This window comes from Curcuma longa, chromosome 10, assembly GCF_044706935.1.
Source record: "Curcuma longa cultivar G26 ecotype Majalengka, Jawa Barat chromosome 10, ITB_CL_G26_1.1, whole genome shotgun sequence".
Classification (NCBI taxonomy): Eukaryota; Viridiplantae; Streptophyta; class Magnoliopsida; order Zingiberales; family Zingiberaceae; genus Curcuma; species Curcuma longa.
Window position 1 is genome coordinate 6,299,100 of NC_133870.1, and position 22,014 is coordinate 6,321,113.

The 22,014-nt window shown below is 38.9% G+C and overlaps 4 protein-coding genes across 4 annotated transcripts in view; 3 read left to right on the forward strand and 1 right to left on the reverse strand.

The window, feature by feature from the left end:
- The first annotated feature begins 2,349 nt into the window (after window positions 1-2,349).
- On the forward strand, window positions 2,350-5,876 carry LOC141836717 (nucleobase-ascorbate transporter LPE1-like). The gene is given in 15 exon segments (XM_074724232.1): window positions 2,350-2,462; window positions 2,465-2,498; window positions 2,590-2,687; window positions 2,777-2,953; window positions 3,059-3,159; window positions 3,235-3,310; window positions 3,417-3,476; window positions 3,559-3,743; window positions 4,064-4,160; window positions 4,625-4,711; window positions 4,786-4,844; window positions 4,929-5,020; window positions 5,115-5,192; window positions 5,266-5,426; window positions 5,507-5,876. Coding segments are annotated over 15 exon segments (1,584 nt in total). The 5' UTR covers window positions 2,350-2,402; the 3' UTR covers window positions 5,726-5,876.
- Window positions 5,877-6,443: 567 nt separating this feature from the next.
- On the forward strand, window positions 6,444-8,292 carry LOC141836399 (F-box protein At3g12350-like). Its single transcript, XM_074723884.1, has 2 exons — window positions 6,444-7,508; window positions 7,689-8,292. The coding sequence occupies exons 1-2, from the start codon at window positions 6,621-6,623 to the stop codon at window positions 8,139-8,141; spliced, it is 1,341 nt and encodes a 446-aa protein (XP_074579985.1). The 5' UTR covers window positions 6,444-6,620; the 3' UTR covers window positions 8,142-8,292.
- Window positions 8,293-8,670: 378 nt separating this feature from the next.
- Window positions 8,671-9,362, forward strand: LOC141836618 (MFP1 attachment factor 1-like). Its single transcript, XM_074724124.1, has one exon. The coding sequence runs from the start codon at window positions 8,704-8,706 to the stop codon at window positions 9,193-9,195; it is 492 nt and encodes a 163-aa protein (XP_074580225.1). The 5' UTR covers window positions 8,671-8,703; the 3' UTR covers window positions 9,196-9,362.
- A 1,991-nt stretch (window positions 9,363-11,353) lies between these two features.
- The window catches only part of LOC141835823 (formin-like protein 5), a 21,803-nt gene continuing 11,142 nt past the window's right edge, over window positions 11,354-22,014 (reverse strand). Inside the window, exons 8-19 of the mRNA XM_074723200.1 lie at window positions 16,573-16,671; window positions 16,445-16,486; window positions 15,405-15,485; window positions 15,274-15,324; window positions 15,106-15,187; window positions 14,505-14,599; window positions 13,888-13,959; window positions 13,700-13,816; window positions 12,464-12,532; window positions 12,308-12,374; window positions 11,970-12,112; window positions 11,354-11,874 (exon numbers count right to left, since the gene is read on the reverse strand). Coding sequence (XP_074579301.1) covers window positions 11,785-11,874; window positions 11,970-12,112; window positions 12,308-12,374; window positions 12,464-12,532; window positions 13,700-13,816; window positions 13,888-13,959; window positions 14,505-14,599; window positions 15,106-15,187; window positions 15,274-15,324; window positions 15,405-15,485; window positions 16,445-16,486; window positions 16,573-16,671 — 1,008 coding nt within the window. The 3' untranslated portion in view covers window positions 11,354-11,784. The remainder of the gene's footprint in view (window positions 11,875-11,969; window positions 12,113-12,307; window positions 12,375-12,463; window positions 12,533-13,699; window positions 13,817-13,887; window positions 13,960-14,504; window positions 14,600-15,105; window positions 15,188-15,273; window positions 15,325-15,404; window positions 15,486-16,444; window positions 16,487-16,572; window positions 16,672-22,014) is intronic.

Genomic DNA, 22,014 nt, shown 5'->3' on the forward strand with positions numbered 1-22,014 from the left:
AATTTATATACGAACTATCCCTTATACATATCAGATAAATATCCACGTGAAATGTCACATGTGCCAGTAGACAGTTGCAGACATGATAAGGACATGGTTGCCTTCTGTCATAGATAAGATTTGACGCACACAACATGCTTAAGTGAGGGTTCAAGGTTGACCTCTTCTCACTGTATATGCTCCTACAACTCTTGCCATGGATCCTTTTGGATTAACTCTTGCCATGTTCATATTTAAAAAACTATTGCTTCTGTCAGACCTATGCTTGAAGAATCATTAACAAGAATAATTTATTTAATAAATAGAGGGGTTGAATTTGGGAGCTAAAGATATTCAACAATATGTTCTCATGTCTTGAATGGTATATTAAGGATGTTCTCGAATGGAGATGCTCTTGTAGGACAACTAGTCATGAAAAGATAGAGTAATATATTCAATTGGTCTTCTAGATTCAGTTGATCTCGAATCCTGACGAAGAGATACATGCGTCATGACCAATTATAGGTGTTAACTTCTCATAGATGGTCATGAGACTGACTGTGTGGAGCCACTATGACGGATTCCACCTTTTGAGTTTTCTCGGACAAGAATATGTTTGAGCAGATTGGCCGCAATGTCTTTTCGAGGATATTTGCAAGTGAGAATGTTCTCAAGTTGCAATGTATTTCCGAGGATATTTTAGAGCGGGATGTTCCTGAACTGTAACATTTTTTTGGAGATGTTCTTGAGCAAGGATGTTCCCGAACTGTAATATTTTTGGGGAATATTCTCTGTTTCTATTGAGATCACCTCTTACTTTGGTCACCAGTCATGCAATATCAGAGTTGACTGTGTAAGGAGGAAGAAGACGATGAGCTCCGGTCCTATAAGCAAGGCCAGAGGTGCCTGACTCAACCTCTTCTGCACTCAAGTCAGTCATCGGAAGAAGAAGAAAATAATTGAAGAAGCGTGATCAGAGGATATGTATGCATACATGTATATCAGATTATATAGGTGAGAGGAGAGAGTCATACAAACCTGTTTTATCATTAATTAAAGAGAATATGTTGCACAGTAAAATTTTATTAAAAAATATATCCCATTGTTAGAAAATATGTCCCATCAAAGTGTAGAAAATATTTCATCATTGTCATAATAGCGAGAAATCATATCATCCATAGTCATATCATGCTATTATGGCAAATAAGTAGGGGAGTGGGTCAGCCATTATATCACATGATTATCTATATCTTATTGATAGCGAATTGACTAGCTGGATCCGGATCAGTTCCACGGAGTCATACTGTCTCATAACATCGTGTTTTTAGTTACAATAGATTCAAGGTGGCATTTTCTGGAGGATGACGGCGTCGTAGGCCGCCTCCGCCTGCTCGTTCTCGCGGCGGCCGCGCGGCGGTTCTGGAACCAGACAGCGACTCACCTGCTTGGAATCGAGGCCGCGGGCTCGGCGGCGAGGTGCACCTATCGCCCCTAATCCTGAAAGCTCGACTCCAAAAACTCCACCTGCGCGTCGCTCAGCCGCCCCCTTCTTCACATCCTCATTCTCCGACGAACTCCTCCGCCTCTGCCGCCTCCTCCACCGTCGCCGTCGTCGCTCGCTGAAAGACAAACCAAAACACACAAACTTATAATTAACCAATCAACTCCTCCATGAACGACGGAAACCGCGCTCCTCTGTTCTTCCATTAATTCCTATAAATGTAGCTCTGCGCTGCTCCCCCAAATCACGCTGGTTCCCAAGTGGACAGAAAAAGCAAGAAACCGACAGGCGACGAGATAGCCGTGCCTGAACTGTGCCGGAGCGACTGCTGAGGAAGGTCCACTGCCAGTAGGTGTGCCCGCCATTGACATCCCAACCCTGTTGCTCGACAAGACTTTTTTTAAAAATTATTTATTTATTTATAAATCTAATAAAAGATTTATTTATGGATAAAACTCATAAATTATTTATCGTCCAAGGCGTTGGCCAAACCCACCTCACGTGTCAAACCAACCTCCAACAACCCATCTCACGTGCTCAATGAACAGTCCGTTTATCCATCGATTAAGCTTATTCTTATACTCCTTTAATTATAAATTAAATTCATAATCCTAAATCCTTTGTAATTAGCAGTCAAACGTTGGTTAGCCAATTCCCTCCTAATCACAACCACCAAATCAAACCTTCATTAAAAAAACTGACATCATCATTAACGCTGGCCACCATCATTTAATGAATCATTAATCACCCTAATTAAGCTATTTTAAATTGCATCGTGTATTTTTTAATAATAATAATAATTCATAATAACTCTTCGCTGTATAAAACGTTTCCTTCACCGCCGCTTCTCGTTCCCTCCATCGCTTGCTGCTTCGTCTCATTTGCCCTCGCCGGAGTTCCGTTGGCCGTCCGGCGATAAGCGATGTCTCCGGGGCCGAAGGCGGAGGATTTCCACCCTCATCCCGTCAAGGAGCAGTTGCCTTTGTCGACTACTGCCTCACCAGTCCCCCTCCATGGCGTCAGTTCCTCTTCCCTCCCTCCTCTCTTCCTCTTTCTTTATCTATTTTCACATCTCATGGCTGTGCGCTCTTCTACTGTTTATTCTGCAGAAGAAGCGATTCCTCTGGGGTTCCTCCACTTCGTCGTGATGCTCGGCACCACCGTCTTCATCCCCACCGTTCTGGTGCCGCTGATGGGCGGCGGAAATGTGTGATTTTTTAGTCGATTCGGTCGTCCACGCTCTTTTACTACTGATTCCTTGGGCGAGTTAACGCTAGGGTTTTGAACGCTCCGCAGGAGGAGAAGGCCAAGGTGATCCAGACGTTGCTGTTCGTCTCGTTCATCAACACGCTGACGCAGGTCTACTTCGGAACTCGCTTGTCGACGGTCATCGGCGGGTCCTTCACCTATCTCCTCCCGACCATCTCCATCATCCTCAGCAAGCGCTACGCCTACTTCATCGACCCCTACGAGGTCTCCGATTGCTCCCCAAGTTTCGATTTTGTATCTTCCCCTTTTGTTCCGTGAACTACCATGTGCGATTCTTCGAACTCCTTCCACTTGTTTGGGATTTTTCAGAGATTTGTGCACACAATGAGGTCGATTCAAGGGGCATACATCGCCGCCTCCTGCTTCCAGATAACCGTAGGGTTCTTCGGCGTCTGGAGGGTTTTTATAAGGTTTCTTCCTCTTCCCTTCTGACAAAGGGCTTACTTTTCTTGCTATTGCCTTCTCAATCTCTTCTCGTCGGTTAGATTTCTAAGCCCTCTTGCTGCGGTTCCTATCGTAACCCTATCGGCTCTTGGCCTTTTCTACTTTGGATTTCCCAGCGTGAGTACTTTCCATTTGCTTGAGTTTGTGTTCTATATATGCTCATGAAGCTCTCTATGTATCATAATACTTTGCTTGTGCTTGGCTTTTCCTTCTGTTCAATTAGGCTGCCAATTGCATTGAAATTGGGCTTCCAACAATTATTCTCCTAGTGTTCTTCGCGCTGGTAATTTCACGTATATATGGCTGAATTTTCATTGCAGTATTGTGTATGTATTCCCCCAAACTGAATTAGATCTTTGCTGCAGTATCTACCAAATGCACTGAGTGGAAGGAGAGTGATCATGGATAGGTTTGCGTTGGTAATTGTGATTGCTATTGTTTGGTTGTATGCATATATTCTCACTGTGGCCGGTGCCTACAAGAATCGACCTCTACAAACTCAACTTAGTTGCCGAGCAGATCGCTCTGGTCTTATAGATGGTTCGCGCTGGTACTGCAACTCTAACATGAAAATTTACCAAATATCCATTTTGTTTCTTGCTCCTTCGGTTGCCAAAGCTTGTGTGTCTGATACAATTAGCTTTTGGTAAATGATATTCATGCATATTTTTACTTTCCATCAATATGTTTCTTCAATCTTGCATCTGAAGAAGGTTATACATTATCAATCTACCATTAATAGCTTTCTGTTGCATGATTGATTTCTCCATTTGATATCTAAACAAACACAAGGATACATTTGGATAAGAGAAATTATGATTATTTTGTATATTTAATGAATGAAAAACTATTGACACTATTTACTTGCAGGTTTAGAGTTCCCTATCCATTCCAATGGGGAAGTCCCATCTTTCATGCAAGCGATTGTTTTGCCGTAATGGCTGCTTCGTTTGCTTCACTTATTGAGGTTAGTTTTCAGTCTAACTACCTGCATATTACATAGTTTTGATTGCTAGAAAGCGTAATCTTCGTCTTCCATCATCGATTCATGTTGAGAATGTACTTTCATCGGTTGTTTGTTTATAGTTATTGCAAAATGTCTGTTTTGGTAATGTCTTTGGTGTCTATCTCAAATAGTTAGGAGTAACACAACTTTGACATGATGACATAGTTGTAATCATCAACTGATAATTCGACACTAAACAACCTTAATTATAAGATTGTTGTTCAATATATAGTTCGATATTTCATGTTACTTCTATTTCGGTTTACATTTTGCAATGAATCATCCATAGCATTGGGATACACTAAAAGCATAGAAACTGACTACTTATGACATTCTTCATTCAGACTTTTCTTTCTCCTGTGGAAAAAGATCAGATTTAGATTTTAGTTTTCTCTTGAATTGCTCTATACATTTTGGTGTTTCAGTCGACAGGCACTCTCCTTGCTGTGTCCAGACTCGCAAGTGCCACGCCCATCCCACCTTCAGTTCTCAGCCGAGGAATTGGTTGGCAGGTATCTTACATTTTCCCCCTGTTGACCTACTGGCTCGTGCGTCTTGTTCCTCGATTGAGATTGTTGAATCACAGGGAATAGGAATTCTGTTAGGCGGAATGTTTGGTACTGCAACCGGTGCCGCCGCATCAGTGTAACAGTCTAAACTCTGCCTTAGAAACTAACTCTATGAGCATTTAGAAATACATAGGATCTGACCATGAAGCTACTTGAACAGTGAGAATGCCGGTCTGTTGGGTCTGACAAAAGTCGGAAGCAGAAGGGTTATTGTGATATCGACTTGGTTTATGTTCTGCTTCTCAATTTGTGGTGGCTCACTTCACCTTCCTTCAATTACTGAGACGACTTCTATTTCTACTTGCCACTATGTTCTTACATTTCTTTTTCCCTTATCAACCACTAGGAAAATTTGGAGCATTCTTTGAATCGATACCGTTGCCTGTTTTCGCCGGGGTGTACTGTGTTCTCTATGCTTATGCAGGTTGGTAGTTACTTTCTTATCGAAACATCGTCTACTTTCGAGTGACTAATTCCTTTGCCTTTTGTGTGAGCAGCTTCTGCAGGACTGGGATTCCTTCAGTTCTGCAACATCAACAGCTTCAGGACTAAATTCATCTTAGGCTTCTCCTTCTTCCTCGGCTTGTCGATCCCGCAATACTTCAGGGAGTATTATCTGCTATCCGGTTATGGTCCAGTCCACACCCCTTCCAGAACAGTATGTGGATATATACATTTCCAACTTATAATACGAAAGAGTTCAATCCGTTCACTAAGAACTTTAACTTACTGCTGCAGTACAATGACATGGTGAACGTGATCTTCTCTTCGCCGGCAACGGTGGCGGCGATAATCGCCTACTTCTTGGACTCCACTCTCCACCACAAGGAAGAGTCGACGTGGAAGGACAGAGGCTGGCATTGGTGGGAGAAGTACAAGACGTTCAAAGGCGACGTGAGAAGCGAAGAGTTCTATGGGCTTCCTTACAACCTCAGCAAGTATTTCCCCTCACTGTAGTCATGCAGAATCCTGAATGATCGTGTGGAGCTTCCCCTTATTTTATTTTTAATTTTCAATCATTTTCACAATAATTTTTGGTGTAGAATGCTGAATGATTGTGTAACAAAAGAAACATAATTTTAAAATCTTGTCACGGGTTATGATGCCATGGTAAGAAGTGGATAGATTTTTATAGATGATCATCCGGGTCGATTATGTGATACCGTTAGATATGGTAGATTTCACTTTTTATTGAAATAAGAAGTGGATAGATGACTTGAAAATTGTATGATGTTAGATTATCTGTCAGGATCTATCTGAATTTTTTAATTTATTTTAAGATCGATAAAAAATTTGTATAAGATGATAGAATTGAAACTTTGAAATATATATATATATATATATATTTGAATTATATATATATATATATATATATACACGGATTATAGTATTAAGTATAAATTTATTTTTTAAAATTCACGTGTTGGATAATAATTATATACTTCGTGAATAATTAAATTATTTTATTTTATTTATCGCGTCATCCGTGTATATGTATATATATAAAAGCGATTCCATCGTAATGATCCGGCCGCTAATTTGACGCATCGGACGGTGAATAGGATGACGCGTGGCAGAGAGTCCTCTCTCCTGGCCTCAATTTCTCGATTAAATTTAGGATGTTTGGTATTCCTTTCTCTCTCTCTCTCTCTCTCTCTCTCTCTCTCCTCGTCGTCGTTCCTCGTCGCCGGTGCTCTCCCCGAGCCAGCAACCAGCCAACGCTCGCCGACGTTCGTCGCCGCCTCTCTGAAAAATCTTCCGGTCCTTGTCTTGCGATCCTCTTTGATTCTCGCCTTTGACTCACCCAGATCCCAATCTTTGTGGTCCGATCTGTAACCCTAGCCCCCGAGCCATGGCTTCCTCGAATTCGAATCTGGCGATGTCCTTCTCCGACTTCCCGGAAGACGTCCAGATCAATATCCTATCTTTCCTCTCCCCCTCCGAGGTCTCCGCCTTCGCCTGCACCTCCCGCCGCTTCGCGGCCCTCTGCGGCGCCGCCGTCCACAATAGCCCTCTCTGGCTCGCCATCTGTGAGCGCCGCTGGGGATCCCGCACCCGGCCCCGATCATGGGTTTCATCCTCCGCGTCCTTCGCTCGCCTCTACAAGGCGCTCGACCGATGGGAGCAGCTCATCGGTTTCTGGCGCCGCATTGGGCACGGCGGCCCGGGCACCCCGCACCTCGTCTTCTTCGAATGGGGGCCCTCCTACATTGCCGGGTCCCGGGTCTCCCCCGCGCCCGACGCCGCTGGTGGTGGCTACGGCGTCCTCAAAGTGCCCTTCCTTTGGCTGGGCCTATCGCAGCACGGCGAACCGGTCAGTTTCCTCCACCCCGGCGGTCGATTTGATTCATCCGCAGATCTTTTAGGCTCGGTTTCGGATTCCTCCAGTTCATCTTCGGGCGTCGCAGATCCTGACTTGGTTCCTGTCAGCGTTAGCTTCATGGGCTGCAGCCATTTCGTGGTGGAGGAGAACAGAAGCTACTACACTGACGCTAGGGAAGTTGATTCTATCGGGGTTCTGGAGGAGATCGAGGCATCATCGCCTCCGGACAGGTTGATGTCGGAGATTTATCAGTACTTCGCAAATCGGACGAGTCCTGGTGGTGATAAGGCCATGAGAAGGCTGAGGAAGAAGGAAAGGGAGCGCTTTGGGGGGCGGCATTTGTGGGAGGCAGAGCATTTCGTGAAGATCAACAACTACTATCCCACACCAGAACGGCCATTACAAGGCTTGTGGAAGGTGCTTCCTTCTTTTTCCTCATTGTTCATCTTTGAAAATCTATCTTTTTTGTGTTCCATTGCAAAAGAACAACAAACACACACAAATGATATTCCAATTCCCATTCTCATTCTTTCAACACAAGGAATTGTTCTTTCAACACAAGGAATTGTTCTTATGGAATTAGAATTCCTTCTACAGGGGTTCTCCGAGGACATGATACTTGAATTTTACCTCGTCTCCTATGATGATATCGGCTGCATTACATGTCGGAGAGTGGGCGAAGCAGGGGAACAATTCTCTGGCTATTCTCCTGTTTTCTGGACTTCCAACACCACATTCCTTGAATCTCCATTTTCCGGCGAGGAGCAGGACCTATACGCCAACCGCGAACATATACGCCCTGTGAATACAGACCAGAGAAACAGTGGCGCCGGTGGAGTCGTCTCGCGCATTCTCTGTATCAACTCTTCTTACGACTTGGTGATTCCTGGCTTATCAACCTCCTCCGGCGATCCTAGAAACGTGGAGGGTAGAATATGGGAATATGATGATGGAACTTTCGGCTTTGGATTTCTTCGGAACAACTGTATCATCGACTTGAAGCATATAGCAGTAAATGAGATTCTCCTCGACATTGTAGAGGATTTATAATCCTTGTTGAGTTACTTGTATAAACTACACACTAATAATTTCTTGTCCTGTGCTCATCCTGAGTGTGCTAATGTCAATTGAAGGTGTTCGATGTTTATAGGTAATCGTCATTTGCATCGTCCTCAGTATATTCGTCAAGTACAGAGCTGTTTCTGTCGATCTCATCTCCTCCGCTGCTCGCCGGAGGAAGAACCTTGCAAAAAGCCCTACCTCCGGCCTTCGGCGACTCGGACGGATTATAAGATACGCCGGCGACGGCACCGAATCCGTTCATCGTGGCGGTCCACTAGATCCTGGCAGAAATCGAACGGCCACAATCGTCCTGAATTACGTGGCGGAGGAAAGAGGCTGACGTGTAGTTTTTACTTGTTGTATTTTTCCATTCTCATCCCAAATGTTTCACAAAGCTAATTTTCACCATTCTAAGCCCATTAGAAGCCCATTAGAAGTGGATGTGAGTGAAGATCCATTAGAAGCCCATTAGAAGCCCACGGATACCAAAAAGTGGATTCTTTAAATAGCAGCTATGTCAGATCCGAAACCCTCGCTGGTCAGTGGCACGATGGCGGATGTCGGCGACGCAGCGCAGATCACCGACGGCGAGAATGCTGGCGATCAGGGGAAGCCGTCAGAGACCTCGCCTCCTTCCGGCCTCTCAGGATTCTCCCTGAGCATCTGGCCGCCGTCGCAGCGGACGCGGGACGCCGTGGTCCAGCGCCTCGTCGAGACCCTCTCCTCACCTTCCGTGCTCACCAAGCGCTACGGGAGCGTCCCGGCGGACGAAGCTGCCTCCGTTGCGCGCATCATCGAGCAGGAGGCCCTCGCCGCCGCGAACTCCGACGGCGTCCGCGCTTCGGACGACGACGGGCTGGAGACGATACATATTTACTCCAAGGAGATTAGCAACCGGATGATCCAGATAGTGAAATCTTGGGCTTCATCTGCCTCATCCACACCCCCCATCCAGGAAGCGGCTTTGGTGCTAACCGAGTCCCCTCCCACTGCTAATGGCGCCGAGGACGAAGCTTCATCTGCAGAACCGGTTGCTTCTTGAGTTCTTCCTCCGCTTTTATCCGCTGCCGGTAACTTTGCTTGGCTTTGCTATTTCAATTGTACCTTTTTGTTGTGATGTTGGACATGGTAGATACAGAGTGCTTATCTCAATGACCTGAGACTATACTGTGATGTCTTGATCCTTATTAGGGTTTCTTCTGCTCTCAATCCAATTGAAATAGTCTAACACCAAGTTCGAATGCGCTAATCGAAACTTTTATTAGGGTTTTGATGCGTTTGTTTGATCTCCTGAGTAGCGTTGAACTAGACACTGACAAGTTCCTTGCTAGCTCAATTTTTTCATGGAATAGATACTATCTTTGGACTTTACATTCCCCTTCTTCATGAAGGATGGACAACAATTCCTCTTTTGAGGGAAAGAAAGATTCATTGGCTGATGAAACTGCAAGCAATAAAAGAAGAAGTAAGATTTTTTTTTTCACTGAGGAACTTACAAGTTATAGCCTAGGAGATGATCTTGCATTCAGTAAATGGTTATTATGCCAGGCATATGCTTCTTAAGATTTTCATTTTTGTTTCGATAAAATGGTCAAAACAGCATCATGATCTTGCATCATGTTTCAATAATATGTCAAGAAGGAGATGATCCTGCCTTAAGTAAAGGTTATATACATGTCTTTGGATTGAATGATGATGAATATCAATTTTGGTAATCATTGCATTGCAATGGGAGTGTTTTAAACAGTTGGATGACAATCCACACTGATTATGGCAGTCAATATTAGGGCTATCCAAATCCCTGATAGGATTTACTAGTCTATACTTAGATTTTATGACTGCATAAGGTTCCTATATAGGATCTTGATTTCAATAAACTTGACTAGAATATAGTTTATCCCATTTGATTTGATCAGACATTTTAATGATCAAAAGTCATTGTATATTGAATGTTAACACATTTATAATATGGGCAAACAGCACTAGAAGTTGAATGCTCCTTATATAGGAAGCCGGTGAGTGGAAATGGAGTAGAGAAGGAAAAATTCTTACCCATTCCAAGCCCAAGTTCTCATACAAACTATATATACATACGATTGATGATTTTTTTGATTAATTTGTTTAGATGGTGCTTTAGGTTTCTTTTATTATATTATTACCGAGTAAGGTATCTTTCAGTGTGCGAGAATGACACCCCAAGGCGTGACAGGGGCGGCCTTGCGCTACCAGGTAGAATGAGTTGACCTTAGTTAGATCTATAGAATTAGAGTGAGTTTTGATAAGGATGAGATAAATTGTCATCCCTAACAAAATAACCATTTACTGAATGCAAGTATTTGATTTTTATTATTTGGTAATTAACACAAATTCCAATTTAACTTTTTTGTATGAGATTTTTTTTTCTTTCTGCGTGAGGTTATTATTATTTTTTGCTTCATCAACTTTTCTCAAGTTCATGAATTGCTTAACAGTTCGATTTTAGTGTCGTGTATTCGTGATTCTTATCATAATTTTGGTATACAACATCATTTATCAAACTATCTGGTAAAATGATTTAATAGTCTGAGAAAGATGTTTGTATTTTCAAACATAATGATTCAAATTTGGATACATATCACCTTTCAAATTTGATATTTTAGAGTTATACCTTTCTAAAAATAAATGCTCTCATACAATTCATCCTTTCAATGATCGGTCTCCGAAGTTAAGAGTTAATTTATAAATTATATCATAAATAAAAAAATTAAGATATTTTTAAGGTCTTTCAAATATCTCTATCGAATGACATTTCCACAAAAGTTAATTTATATGAGATCATTGAATGATATGCCACCAATCTGATAGAGAATGATCTCACCAACCTTACCATCGTGAAGTTCAGAGCAACCCTTCCCTACCATCTCCCTACACACAATGCCTTCGAACCACTTTTCGCCAAGACGACGCAGGTGTTTGCGGCAATATAACGTACCGATAATTTGTAAAGAAAAGGATCCTGTAAAAAATTATATATCCAAGCATAATATTTAGAACACAAAGAATAATCAAAGGGCAATTGGATGAACCTTGTGTAAAAGTGAGGACACAACTTACGCTGTAATGCCGTTCAACAAGTTCATCTTCATGATCAAGAAGTATGGAACCAAACAATGGAAACCTAACAAATTCGGAAAATTGGGCTCTTGTCGGAGCCGATCCTGTTAAAATCGGGCTCTATACAGATATTTACTTTCAGATACCTTGGAACCTAATACATCTATAGTTTGGCCGTGCCTTTGTCAAAGAATAAAGGATTTTACAAAAAGAAAAAGACAATCAAACAAACCAAAAGATTAGCTCTGTACAGGTACTACAAGCAGAGTTGGAGTTGCTTGGCTGGCCGTAGAGCATTGGATCGCTCGGGCATGGAACGGAGGTCAAATGCACCAGGTTAGATTGTTGGCGCTCCGATAATCCCTGTGCAGGCTCAGACCTATTTTTGATCGTCGTTCTGCCGTGCTTCAAACAGCATGCATTTTGCATTGCTGTCTTCTCCATCACTTGAAGTGATTCCTATACTCGAAGGATGAAAGGGTTTCACTGCCAGGAAGCAACCAACCAGGATGCGAGCCAAAATTCGAGAACCTAGAAGTCATCTAATGTCTTTTTCGCTTTTGTTTTTAGACTTGACCTTCTCCTTTGCTTGCCCCAACTGCTCGCTCAAACTTGTCTGCTTCAGGTCCTGGTGGAGAAAGAAACATTTGATTAACATAGTAAAGAAACAGAGGATTCCTAAGGAAACAACATAATCCCCTCTGCAAGTGATCAGAAGCTCACTTCTTTACTATTCTGCATCGAAGTTTTGGACTTTTCAATCTCTCTCTCCTTTTCAGCTTTCTTTTTATCAAGTTCAGCTTGCTTGCAGTTATCCTGATGTGCTTTGCGGAACATTGATACAAAGTTCGAAAGTGTAGAGATAACTGCACACGCAAGAAAACAAAACAGACAATCACTTTAAACTCAAGAAAGTTGATTATGCTCATTAAGTAAGTAGATACATCAATTCACCCATCTTTTCATAATTCAAACATTTGGGCCACAAAGAGGTTAAGGTCAGCAGTTTGACCTCTTTTCAAAATATAATTGATGAAACATTAAATTAGGTAGCTAAAAACCTTGTTCAAAGGGACAGCGTGCAGGATCTTCACCAAAATATAGGGCAAGGGCATCTGCATTTCTACCCTGTCAACGCTCAAACATGTTAGACGGATATGCTGCATGATAGAAATTAAAGCTCAGTCACATTTACAAGTGACTAACTGGCAACCTACCGCTGCAGTGTAGAGTGCCGTTAATGATTGTACCTCAGCTCCAGCAACAACAACAAATCCCTTCAAGGTCTAATGATGAGAAAATTGATGAGTAGATAAATTTGACAAGCAAGAACAGAGATATGTTCGGATCAGGAAAGGCTAGCTAATAAAATGTTACCACATGAGACACTAGCATAAAACAATAATCACTTACAGAATGTAAGAATCATGTACGCAAACATACAATTACTGATGTGTTTGTGTGTAATTGTTAGTAAGCTCAAATATGAAAAGAGAGCAAGCAATAAATTTGTAAGTAATCAATACAACCATACATAAAAGAATACTAGAATTCAGCATTTTTAGCTACTGTGTTGTAGGCAAAGCCAATTTTCAAACTTAAACCTAGAAGGGTGATGAAAAATATTACTAACTGGAACACAACATATTTTTTGGTCTTCAAGCTCAATTGAGAGCCCCTTGCTTAATGCTACTAATCAAGTTTTCTGCTAATCATCTACTATTGGAACAAATTCGAATTTATTTATTTTTTGAATGCAAGAACTCAAAATTGGCATTCAACAATTAGTGATTATTTGTGTTACTGTATGAACAAATAAATGGAAATCATAGTCAAATCAAGTGCTTCAGTTCCTGTCATAGTAATAGTCATTTTCACTATAAGTGCTGATAAGAATGTCACAGAAAAAAAACAGCTTCAGCAATTAGTTATTATTACTTATTTCCTTATATGTAGCAATTAAAAGCATCATTCTCAGGCTAAATGTTTCAGTTCTTAACATAATAGTCAGCCTTTCACTTCAAAAAAGAGGGAAAGAAAATCGAATTTGCTGTATTTCATCAACCAATTAAATCAGTATATTAGAATAATAGCATCATAAAATTTCCATTTTCCCAACTATACTGGCATGAGACAACATTACTTGACACGATATTTTCCTTTCCATTTTGGTAAAATTTTCCCGATAATCCAGACCTACAGTTCATATCTATTTAGAAGTCATGACCAATCATAATGAGAACATGTTAAACAGAGCAGCTTGCACCAAAAATGTAAGTGTTCTCGTGCACTGTGATGCAAGAGCTATCTACTTTGACCAGAAAATTATCGTACCATTTAACTGTAAAATTGTAGAAAATAAGATGGGTATTAGACATTTAAAGGTATGTGAATAACTTCACCAGATCGATCACATAAGTACAAAAATAAGAAGCTTTTAAAGGGTGGCATACTCTTCGGAAGATTTCTGAGACAGGGCCATCATTTTCAGATGCATTCAGTTCTAACCCAACCTTTTCTAAACCTTTGACGATAGCCTGCATTTCTTCAGCCAAAGATTTCAATTGAATCTGCATAGAGAAACTGTCAGCAAATCTCCTTCAGGCTGAACATCAACAGAAATGGCAAAACCAAGTCCAACCTTTGATGCAGCTTCCAAGCTAATAAGATCCTCATGAAAATCCAAAAGATGTGGAGATCTCAAAGCAATTACCTGGTTTCATGACAAGAACATTCTTGTATAATTGCACAGATAAAGAGTTGACAAATAAGAGCACTGCAATTGGAGAAAATTGGCAATCCAAATTCCTAATCAATATAACATGGCAATACTTACAACTATAAGCTAGATACCACTTAATTTCTTGACTAGGCCGTGTAAGTTATTTACTATTTATATGTTTAATAAACATCATTCATATTTTATAACTAGGGTTAAAATTATATTAACCGATAGCCATGAAATTTCCTAAGTTAAATCCGCCAGTGCTGGTCTGAAGCCCAGATGAAAAGGTAGTCCCTACACTCAACATTAGATAACACTGTTGATGATGCGTTTTACTCAATGATAATATTTTTAAACAAAAAAATATGGTCCAAACCAGTTACGAATAGAATCTCTAATCAAGTGAACTCTACAAATAATTGCAAAAGAGAAGAAATTTTGCAGTAGGTCACAATTTTTTTAACCAACAAGTGGGTAATTCTGGAATGTAAACAAGTATGTAGATAATAGTACTAAAACTATATATACTATACCTTGCACAAATAGTGCATAAGTGTCATCTTATTATTAGTAGCTCGAGTGTCAGTAAGTTTAAGAAGGCTGTCCAAGCGAAAGCCAATAGCTGAGCCTGCAATTTTGAACCGATAATTTTTTATATGATAAAAAAGTATAGAATGTGATGCTATGGAATGTCACAAAAAAATTTTACTTTGTTGGACGTTAATGCTTGTAAAGGAAACATGCACAAGTACAACAAACAAACAAAAGTATAAGAAATAGTTATTACACAAGATTCTAATGCTCAAGCAGGGGAAATATTGCTATAATCAATTCAAGAGCAACTTTGCCAAATCAATAATCTTTAGCATTCTCATGACAGTATATTGTTTATTCACTTCTTATTTGTACATATTATCAATAGTCTTAAAGTTTCCATCTGCAGCCCATTACAAATACCACTTCGCATAACAAGCAAACACGGATTAAAATCATAAATATACTTTGAGAGCAAAGCACAAATAGAGAACGGCTTTGGTCGAATTATGATTTTAGTTTCTTGAATACATACAAAATAAAGAAACTTATACAACAGATAGTAACTATTTCCATTTGAATACATGAAATTGGATGTACCTCTTGCAGTTCCTTGATTTAAGGTGTTACCAAGAAAAAGAATTTTCTTCATGATCTCCTTCAGTTTATCAGAATTGCGAATCTTAAAAAAACCAAATGCACAAAATATAAATGTCAAACTCACAAATAAGAGGGAAAAAAAGAGGAAGAGTCATAATAGAGATATACCTCCGCACAAGCAGAATCTATAGTGTTCAAACTTTTTCTAAGATCAGAGACCTGGGAAAAGATGAGAGATTGAATCTTAGTTAATATGATCATTTATAGAAGCAGAACAAAAAAGTTGATACAAGTAAAACCTGAGAGCCAAACTGAATCTTGAAAGAGAAAACTCTTAATTTAGATTCCACCCTTGGAACTTTCATCAACTCCAGGAAAAACTGTACCATGAAAGCCACAAATGAAATTTGTTTAACATGATTGCAAAGGAAAGGTTAGAGTCAACGGTGAGAATAACCATCAACAAGAAACAGAAATACAGTTAAACATTTGAAATATAAAAGCTAAACTACAAAAAAGCCAAAAGAAACTGACAATGAGTTATAGTTGTATCAATTTGGAAACAACACTTAATCCAACAGAACATACAGATAACACTAAAACTAACACAAGGTCAACATTTTGTAATATTAATTTAGAATGACAAAATCTACAGGAAAAATAAGTTGATGTAGTTGAAAATAACTAAATGTTTAAATCACAATTAAGCATCAGGCAATCCTTACATTCTCATGCTCTTATGAATGTTTGCTAGAGTTAGGCAAGGAACTATAAAAAGTTTAAATCCTTGAGTTTTTTAGTCAATCTAATTCAACCAAATATGATTGACATCCATTTAACTCTCAATTTGGCCGAATTCCATTGTTCCATCTATTTTATAATGGAATGCATCACATTTCTAGGTAATTTCTTTGAATCTTGAGTTTCTTTAGAAAAAACAAAGCTTCCATCAATGTTTGTGGGATGATCAATTTCTCGAGAAAGATCTGCAGAACAAAGGCCAAAGACTGATCCAACTAAGGTGATCCATATCAGTATTGGCTGATCTAGACAACCATGCTTATAATGATCAAAATCAAAATATTTGAAGCTTGTGTAACCAAAGCAAACATTGAAACTGTTTATTTCGTAATAAGTAGGACCAAGACCAGATATAGTGTAAAGAAAAATTATAAAGCATATGACAATGTAATGGCCAAAAATATATGGACAAGAAGCTCTCATTATCAATCTAGTGCAAATTAAGAAAAACACTTCAATAACCTTAGATATACCAGTTTTACAGCTTCCAAACTACATAAATTATGCAAACATGGCAGGCAAACAATTGATAGTTTACCTGCTCACACTTGCCAAGTTTTTCCTTGTCACCCATGTAACCCTACAGAATCAAAACCAGAAAAAATTTGGAAAACTCAGAGATTCAAAAATTAACAAACTTAAGATCAAAAGGAACAAAAGATGCACCTTCAGGAGCTCCATTTCCTCTTTGGTTGGACAAAATTTGATGAGATTCTCCACTTGGTCAACATCTAAAATAGAGTCATCCAATGCCAGAGCAGCACTCTGAGGGAACAACAGTAGCATTAGAGTAAGTTTAACAGTCCAACTCAATGAATGACATTGATATATTGACTTATATTTCAATGTTCGGCCAACAAACCCTCGCCATGAAAAAACAGTACCTCAACCTTTAAGCAACTATTATCAAGCTAGGCACCAGCCAAAATTAAGATGATTGCTTGGATCTATGTACAATGACTATACATAAAATACTTTAACAGGTTAAACATTTTAATTGACTATACTTATGCCTTCCATGGGGTGAAATGGATTTGTTCCTTTTTCAAATCACCACCTTAAGCTAGCACAGATGTTTTCCCAGGGATTAACCATTCCCCACATTTAACGGAGAGGGTACACTTACCATCCAAGAGAAGAACAAACAGAACAAGAGGAATCAAGTAGAGATTGATATCGACTCATTTGAACAGAAGGGAAAAGCCAGATCTTTAGGAAAGTAAACAACTAACTGATATGTTCAAGAGCTAATTATTCCGGAATGACTAACTTTTAAGATTGACAGTGTATGTAAACTATGTAAGTACCCACTACATCTGTATGAAAACTATGTAAGTACTCTAATCAATATAAGGAGTAACCAGCTAAAAGAACCAACTGAAAATGTTCAAGAGGTCTTTATTCTGGCCAGCTAACTCTTAAAACTGACAGGGAAAGGAAGTTCTCCATACAGTGTAGTCTATAACTGTACCTAAAAATATGTTTAAAACAATGACTACCCACTTGCTTCCCCACTTTTTCCCTATAAAAAATATGAGAGCGTGATAATATATTGTGTTATAACAGCAGATGGTTCTGTGCATATGAGATTATATATGTTCATACCATTAGTTTTCCAACTTATTACAATTTGGCCAGACAATTTTTTTTTCATTTCGATTCAAATTTTCAATGTATGATATTACAGTTAAATATATAATATAAATTATTGCAACAATATTATTATCATTTTATAATGTGATAATAATCTAACAATTTTAGTGTATTAAAATTTTTATAGTTTAATATTAAATGACAACGCTTGTGGAAGACTTGTGTCAACCTCACAATGCTTGCTTGCTGATTATTCATGTGCCTTAAAACTTCCCCTCTGGTGCATTGTCATCATCATGGAAGGGTTGTTGCTCATTTAGTTTGCTATTTCCAAAAGTCATACTGCTCATGGAAGATTGGCAAGGGGTTTTCTTGGTCTCTTGTTTCATGGATCAGTCAGTGGGCAAAATTGTCAATATATTTTTTTCTTTCCTTATTTAGTTTTGTTAGTATATCTCTTGATTACCTCTCTAAGATTTTCATTCTTGTTGTATATATATTCTTGTTGTAATTATTATTGTATTTCTTCCTATATTAGACCCTACGATTAAGAGATTTGATAATTCTTGATGCCTATATATTGTAATGTAATTCTTGATGTCTATATATTGTAATTCTCTTAGTGAAATGATACAATTTCAGAAATTCTCTTTTATATCTTTGTCATGGTATCAGAGCCAAAACTCTGAGATCATTTCATCTTGTGTCTGGTTCCTTGTCTAGCTCCAAGATCTTAGTGTTTTGTTCTTTTTTGTATTCTTCTAGTCTGTTTTCTTGGACCTGATCTCTTAATACTTGTTTCTGGTTGAATCATGTCTTTGGAACGATTTGAACATTTCTTGTTCAATTTAATGGCAAGAACTATTCTACTTGGGCATTCCAATGTCAGATATTTGTCAAGGGAAAGAAATTATGGGGTCATATTGATGGGACAGATCTAGCACCTAACAGCGAGAAAAAGAAGGAGAAATATGTGAAATGGGAGGTGAAGGATGCTTAGATTATGTCTTAGATCCTTGGAAGTGTGGAACCCTCCATACTTCTCAATCTCAAGAGTCAAGCCTTATGAGACCTCTAGAGAAATGTGGGATTACTTGAAGAAAATTTACAACCAAAGCATACAGCATGAAAGTTTCAATTGGAACTCGAGTTGGGTTAGCTCAGTCAAGGGATTGTGTCAATCCAAGAGTTTTATTCTTCCTTCGAAAATCTTTTGGCTAAGGACACTGATATGGTGTGTGCAAGTGTACCTCTTGAAGGACTCATTGCTATCCAAAGTGTGCATGAGACTAGCAAGCGTGACAAGTTTTTAATGAAGTCAAGGGGAGAGTTTGAAGCAATCAGGTCCAACCTGATGAACAGAGAACCAATTCCTTTATTAGATCTTTGTGTAGGAGAGCGTCTTAAGGAAGAACAACAGCTCATTACACAGGCTGTCTTGGAACAACAAACTCAACATTCTACTCCAATTCCTGTTGCCTACGCTGCTCAAGGGAGGTTCAAAAGAGGCAGAGATATGACTAATGTTCAGTGCTATAGTTGCAAAGGATTCGGGCACATTGCCACTAATTGTACTAAAAAATTCTGCAATTATTGTAAGAAACCAAGGCATATCATCAAAGATTATTCCACTTGACCACCAATGAAATTGCCTACAATGCCTTAGTTGGTTCCTCAGATGCCCCTAGTCTTGATCAGTCTTCTATTACTCCTGAAATGGTCCAACAAATGATAGTTTCTGCCCTTTCTGCTTTAGACCTTTCAGGTAACAAAAATTCTAATCCTGAGCCTTGGTATTTTGATTCCGATACTTCCAATCACATGGCCAACACTACTTTACCTTTACATAATATTAAAAAATATAAAGGAGATCTTCAGATTCATACTGCTGATGGTAATTCCTTACCTATCACAACTAATGGTGATATTTCAGCCTCTTTAAATACCATTTTTGTATCTCCTAAGCTATCCACTAATCTTATATCTATTGGTCAATTAGTTGACAACAATTGTAATGTTCAATTTTCAAATTCTAGTTGTCTTGTGCAGGATCAAGTGCCCGAGAAGATGATCGCGAAGGGACCTAAAGTGGGACGTCTCTTACTTTTGTTTTTATCTCCCTCTCCGGTGTCAAAACTATGTTGCTTGTAGCATTGTTCTATGTGATAATCAGGTGTGGCATAGATGTTTAGGACACCCTAATTCTCATATACTTCGAGTCTTATTTAAATCTGATTTACTTGGAAATAAAAATTCGACCTCTTCTAATAATGATATTGTTGATTGTGCATCTTGCAAACTTGGTAAAAGCAAAACATTTTCTTTTCCATTGCATAAAAACCACACCACCAAACCTTTTGAATGCGTACATACTAATGTATGGAGTATTGCCCCTATAATCTCTCATGAACATTACAAATATTTTGTTACATTTATCGATGATTTCACTCGCTTTACTTGGGCATATTTTCTTCAGTCTAAAAGTGAGCTTTTTCTGTGTTTAAAGTCTTTCATGCTTTAGTTGAAACATAATTTTCTGCCAAAATCAAAATCTTGCAATCTGATTCAGGTGGTGAATATATGCCGAATGAATTTCAATTTTTTTCTTCAAAGTCATGGGATCATATCACAACGTTCTTGTCTTTTCACTTCACAACAAAACAGTGTGGCTAAAAGAAAGAATCATCATCTTCTTGATGTTGTTCACACTCTTCTAATTGAGTCTTGTGTTCCTTCTCATTTTTGGTGTGAAGTTTAGTCTACAATTGTTTATTTGATTAATAAATTATCATCTCCCAACTTGAACGATTCTCCCTACTTTCGTTTACTTGGGCATGCACCAAATTATTCCAATCTTCATATTTTTGGATGTGTTTGTTTTGTTCACCTTCTTGCACATGAAAGAAATAAACTTATTACTCAATTTGTCAAGTGTGCTTTCTTAGATTTTTTTTACTATGATCCTCATGCCAAAAAAACAAAAAATCAGCCCTTCTTTAGCACACAACAAACCTCAAAATTCCCTACTCTATCTGCTTTACCACATTTTTCTAAGTCACCGACACCAATTCCAAGATTTAAATCTAGTTATGTTTATTGTAGACGCACTCCTCTTCATCTGGTCTCACTAAGGTTCCTCCACGTCTTCTTGCGGCATTTGATCCTCTTTCCAATGATCCACCTCCTCTTCGAAGAAACTCTAGACCTCACAAACCTCCTAAAAGGTATGATTTTTCAGCTCCTATGGTTATATCTACTACTTTGTCTTCTATTTCCATTCCCACTTGTTATAAAAAGGCTATAGAACATGAGTGTTGGCAATAAGCAATGGAAGCAACTCTTCAAGCACTTGAGGAAAACCATACTTGGAACATTGTTTCTAATCCTCCAAATGTTAAGCTCATTAGTAGTAAGTGGATTTATACTATGAAACTCAAGTCCGATGGGTCTTTAGATAGATACAAAGCTCGATTGATTGCTCTTGGCAATAAACAAGAATATGGCCTCGACTGTGAAAAAACATTCGCACAAGTTGCTAAGATGACCATGGTGAGAACCATTCTTACAATTGCATCCTCTAAATTTTGGCCTTTATATCAAATGGATGTAAAAAATGTCTTCTTGAATGGGGATCATAAGGAAGAGGTTTACATGAAACTTCCACTCGGTATGTCAATGACAGCTTCTCATGAAGTTTGCAAGCTAAGACGCTCTTTGTATGGGTTGAAACAGACACCTAGAGCATGGTTTGAGAAGTTTCGCAGCACTCGTCTCACCTTCTCTTTCACACAAAGTCAATATGATTCATTACTTTTCTTTCACAAGACAACTAGTGATATGGTCTTTCTCTTAGTCTATGTTAATGATATTATCGTCACTGGTAATAATAATGGACTGATCACTAAGCTTCAAAATATGTTACATAGTACATTTAAAATGAAAGATCTTGAGTATCTCACATATTTTTGGGGACTAGAAGTTCGCTCTCGAGTTCATGGTTTATTCTTAAATCAACATAAATATATCTAAGATCTCATTGAGCTAGATGGTTTAAAGGATGCTATTGTTGTTGATATGCCAATGGAGGTGAATGTGAAATACCAAAAAGATGAAGACAGGCTTTTGATTGATCCTTTTTTATATAAGTAACTTGTTGGTAGTCTTATCTACCTAACAATCGTATGTCTGATATCTCAGATGTTGTCCATATAGTTAGCAAATTTATGCAATCACCTTGACGTCTTCATCTTGTTGCAGGTCATCGCATTATTCGATACTTAATTGGGTCATCTACTCATGAGTTGTGTTTTCCTACAAAATATGTTCTTTATTTGACTACGTATAGTGATGCAGATTGGGTCGGTTGCTCGGATACTAGGAAGTCTACAACAGGTTGATGCATTTTTCTTGCAAATGACTTGATTTCTTAGATGTGTAAGAAACATGATTGTGTCTCTAAATCTTTCACGGAGGCTGAGTATAGAGCTATGTCTACAGCTTGTTCTGAAATTGTAT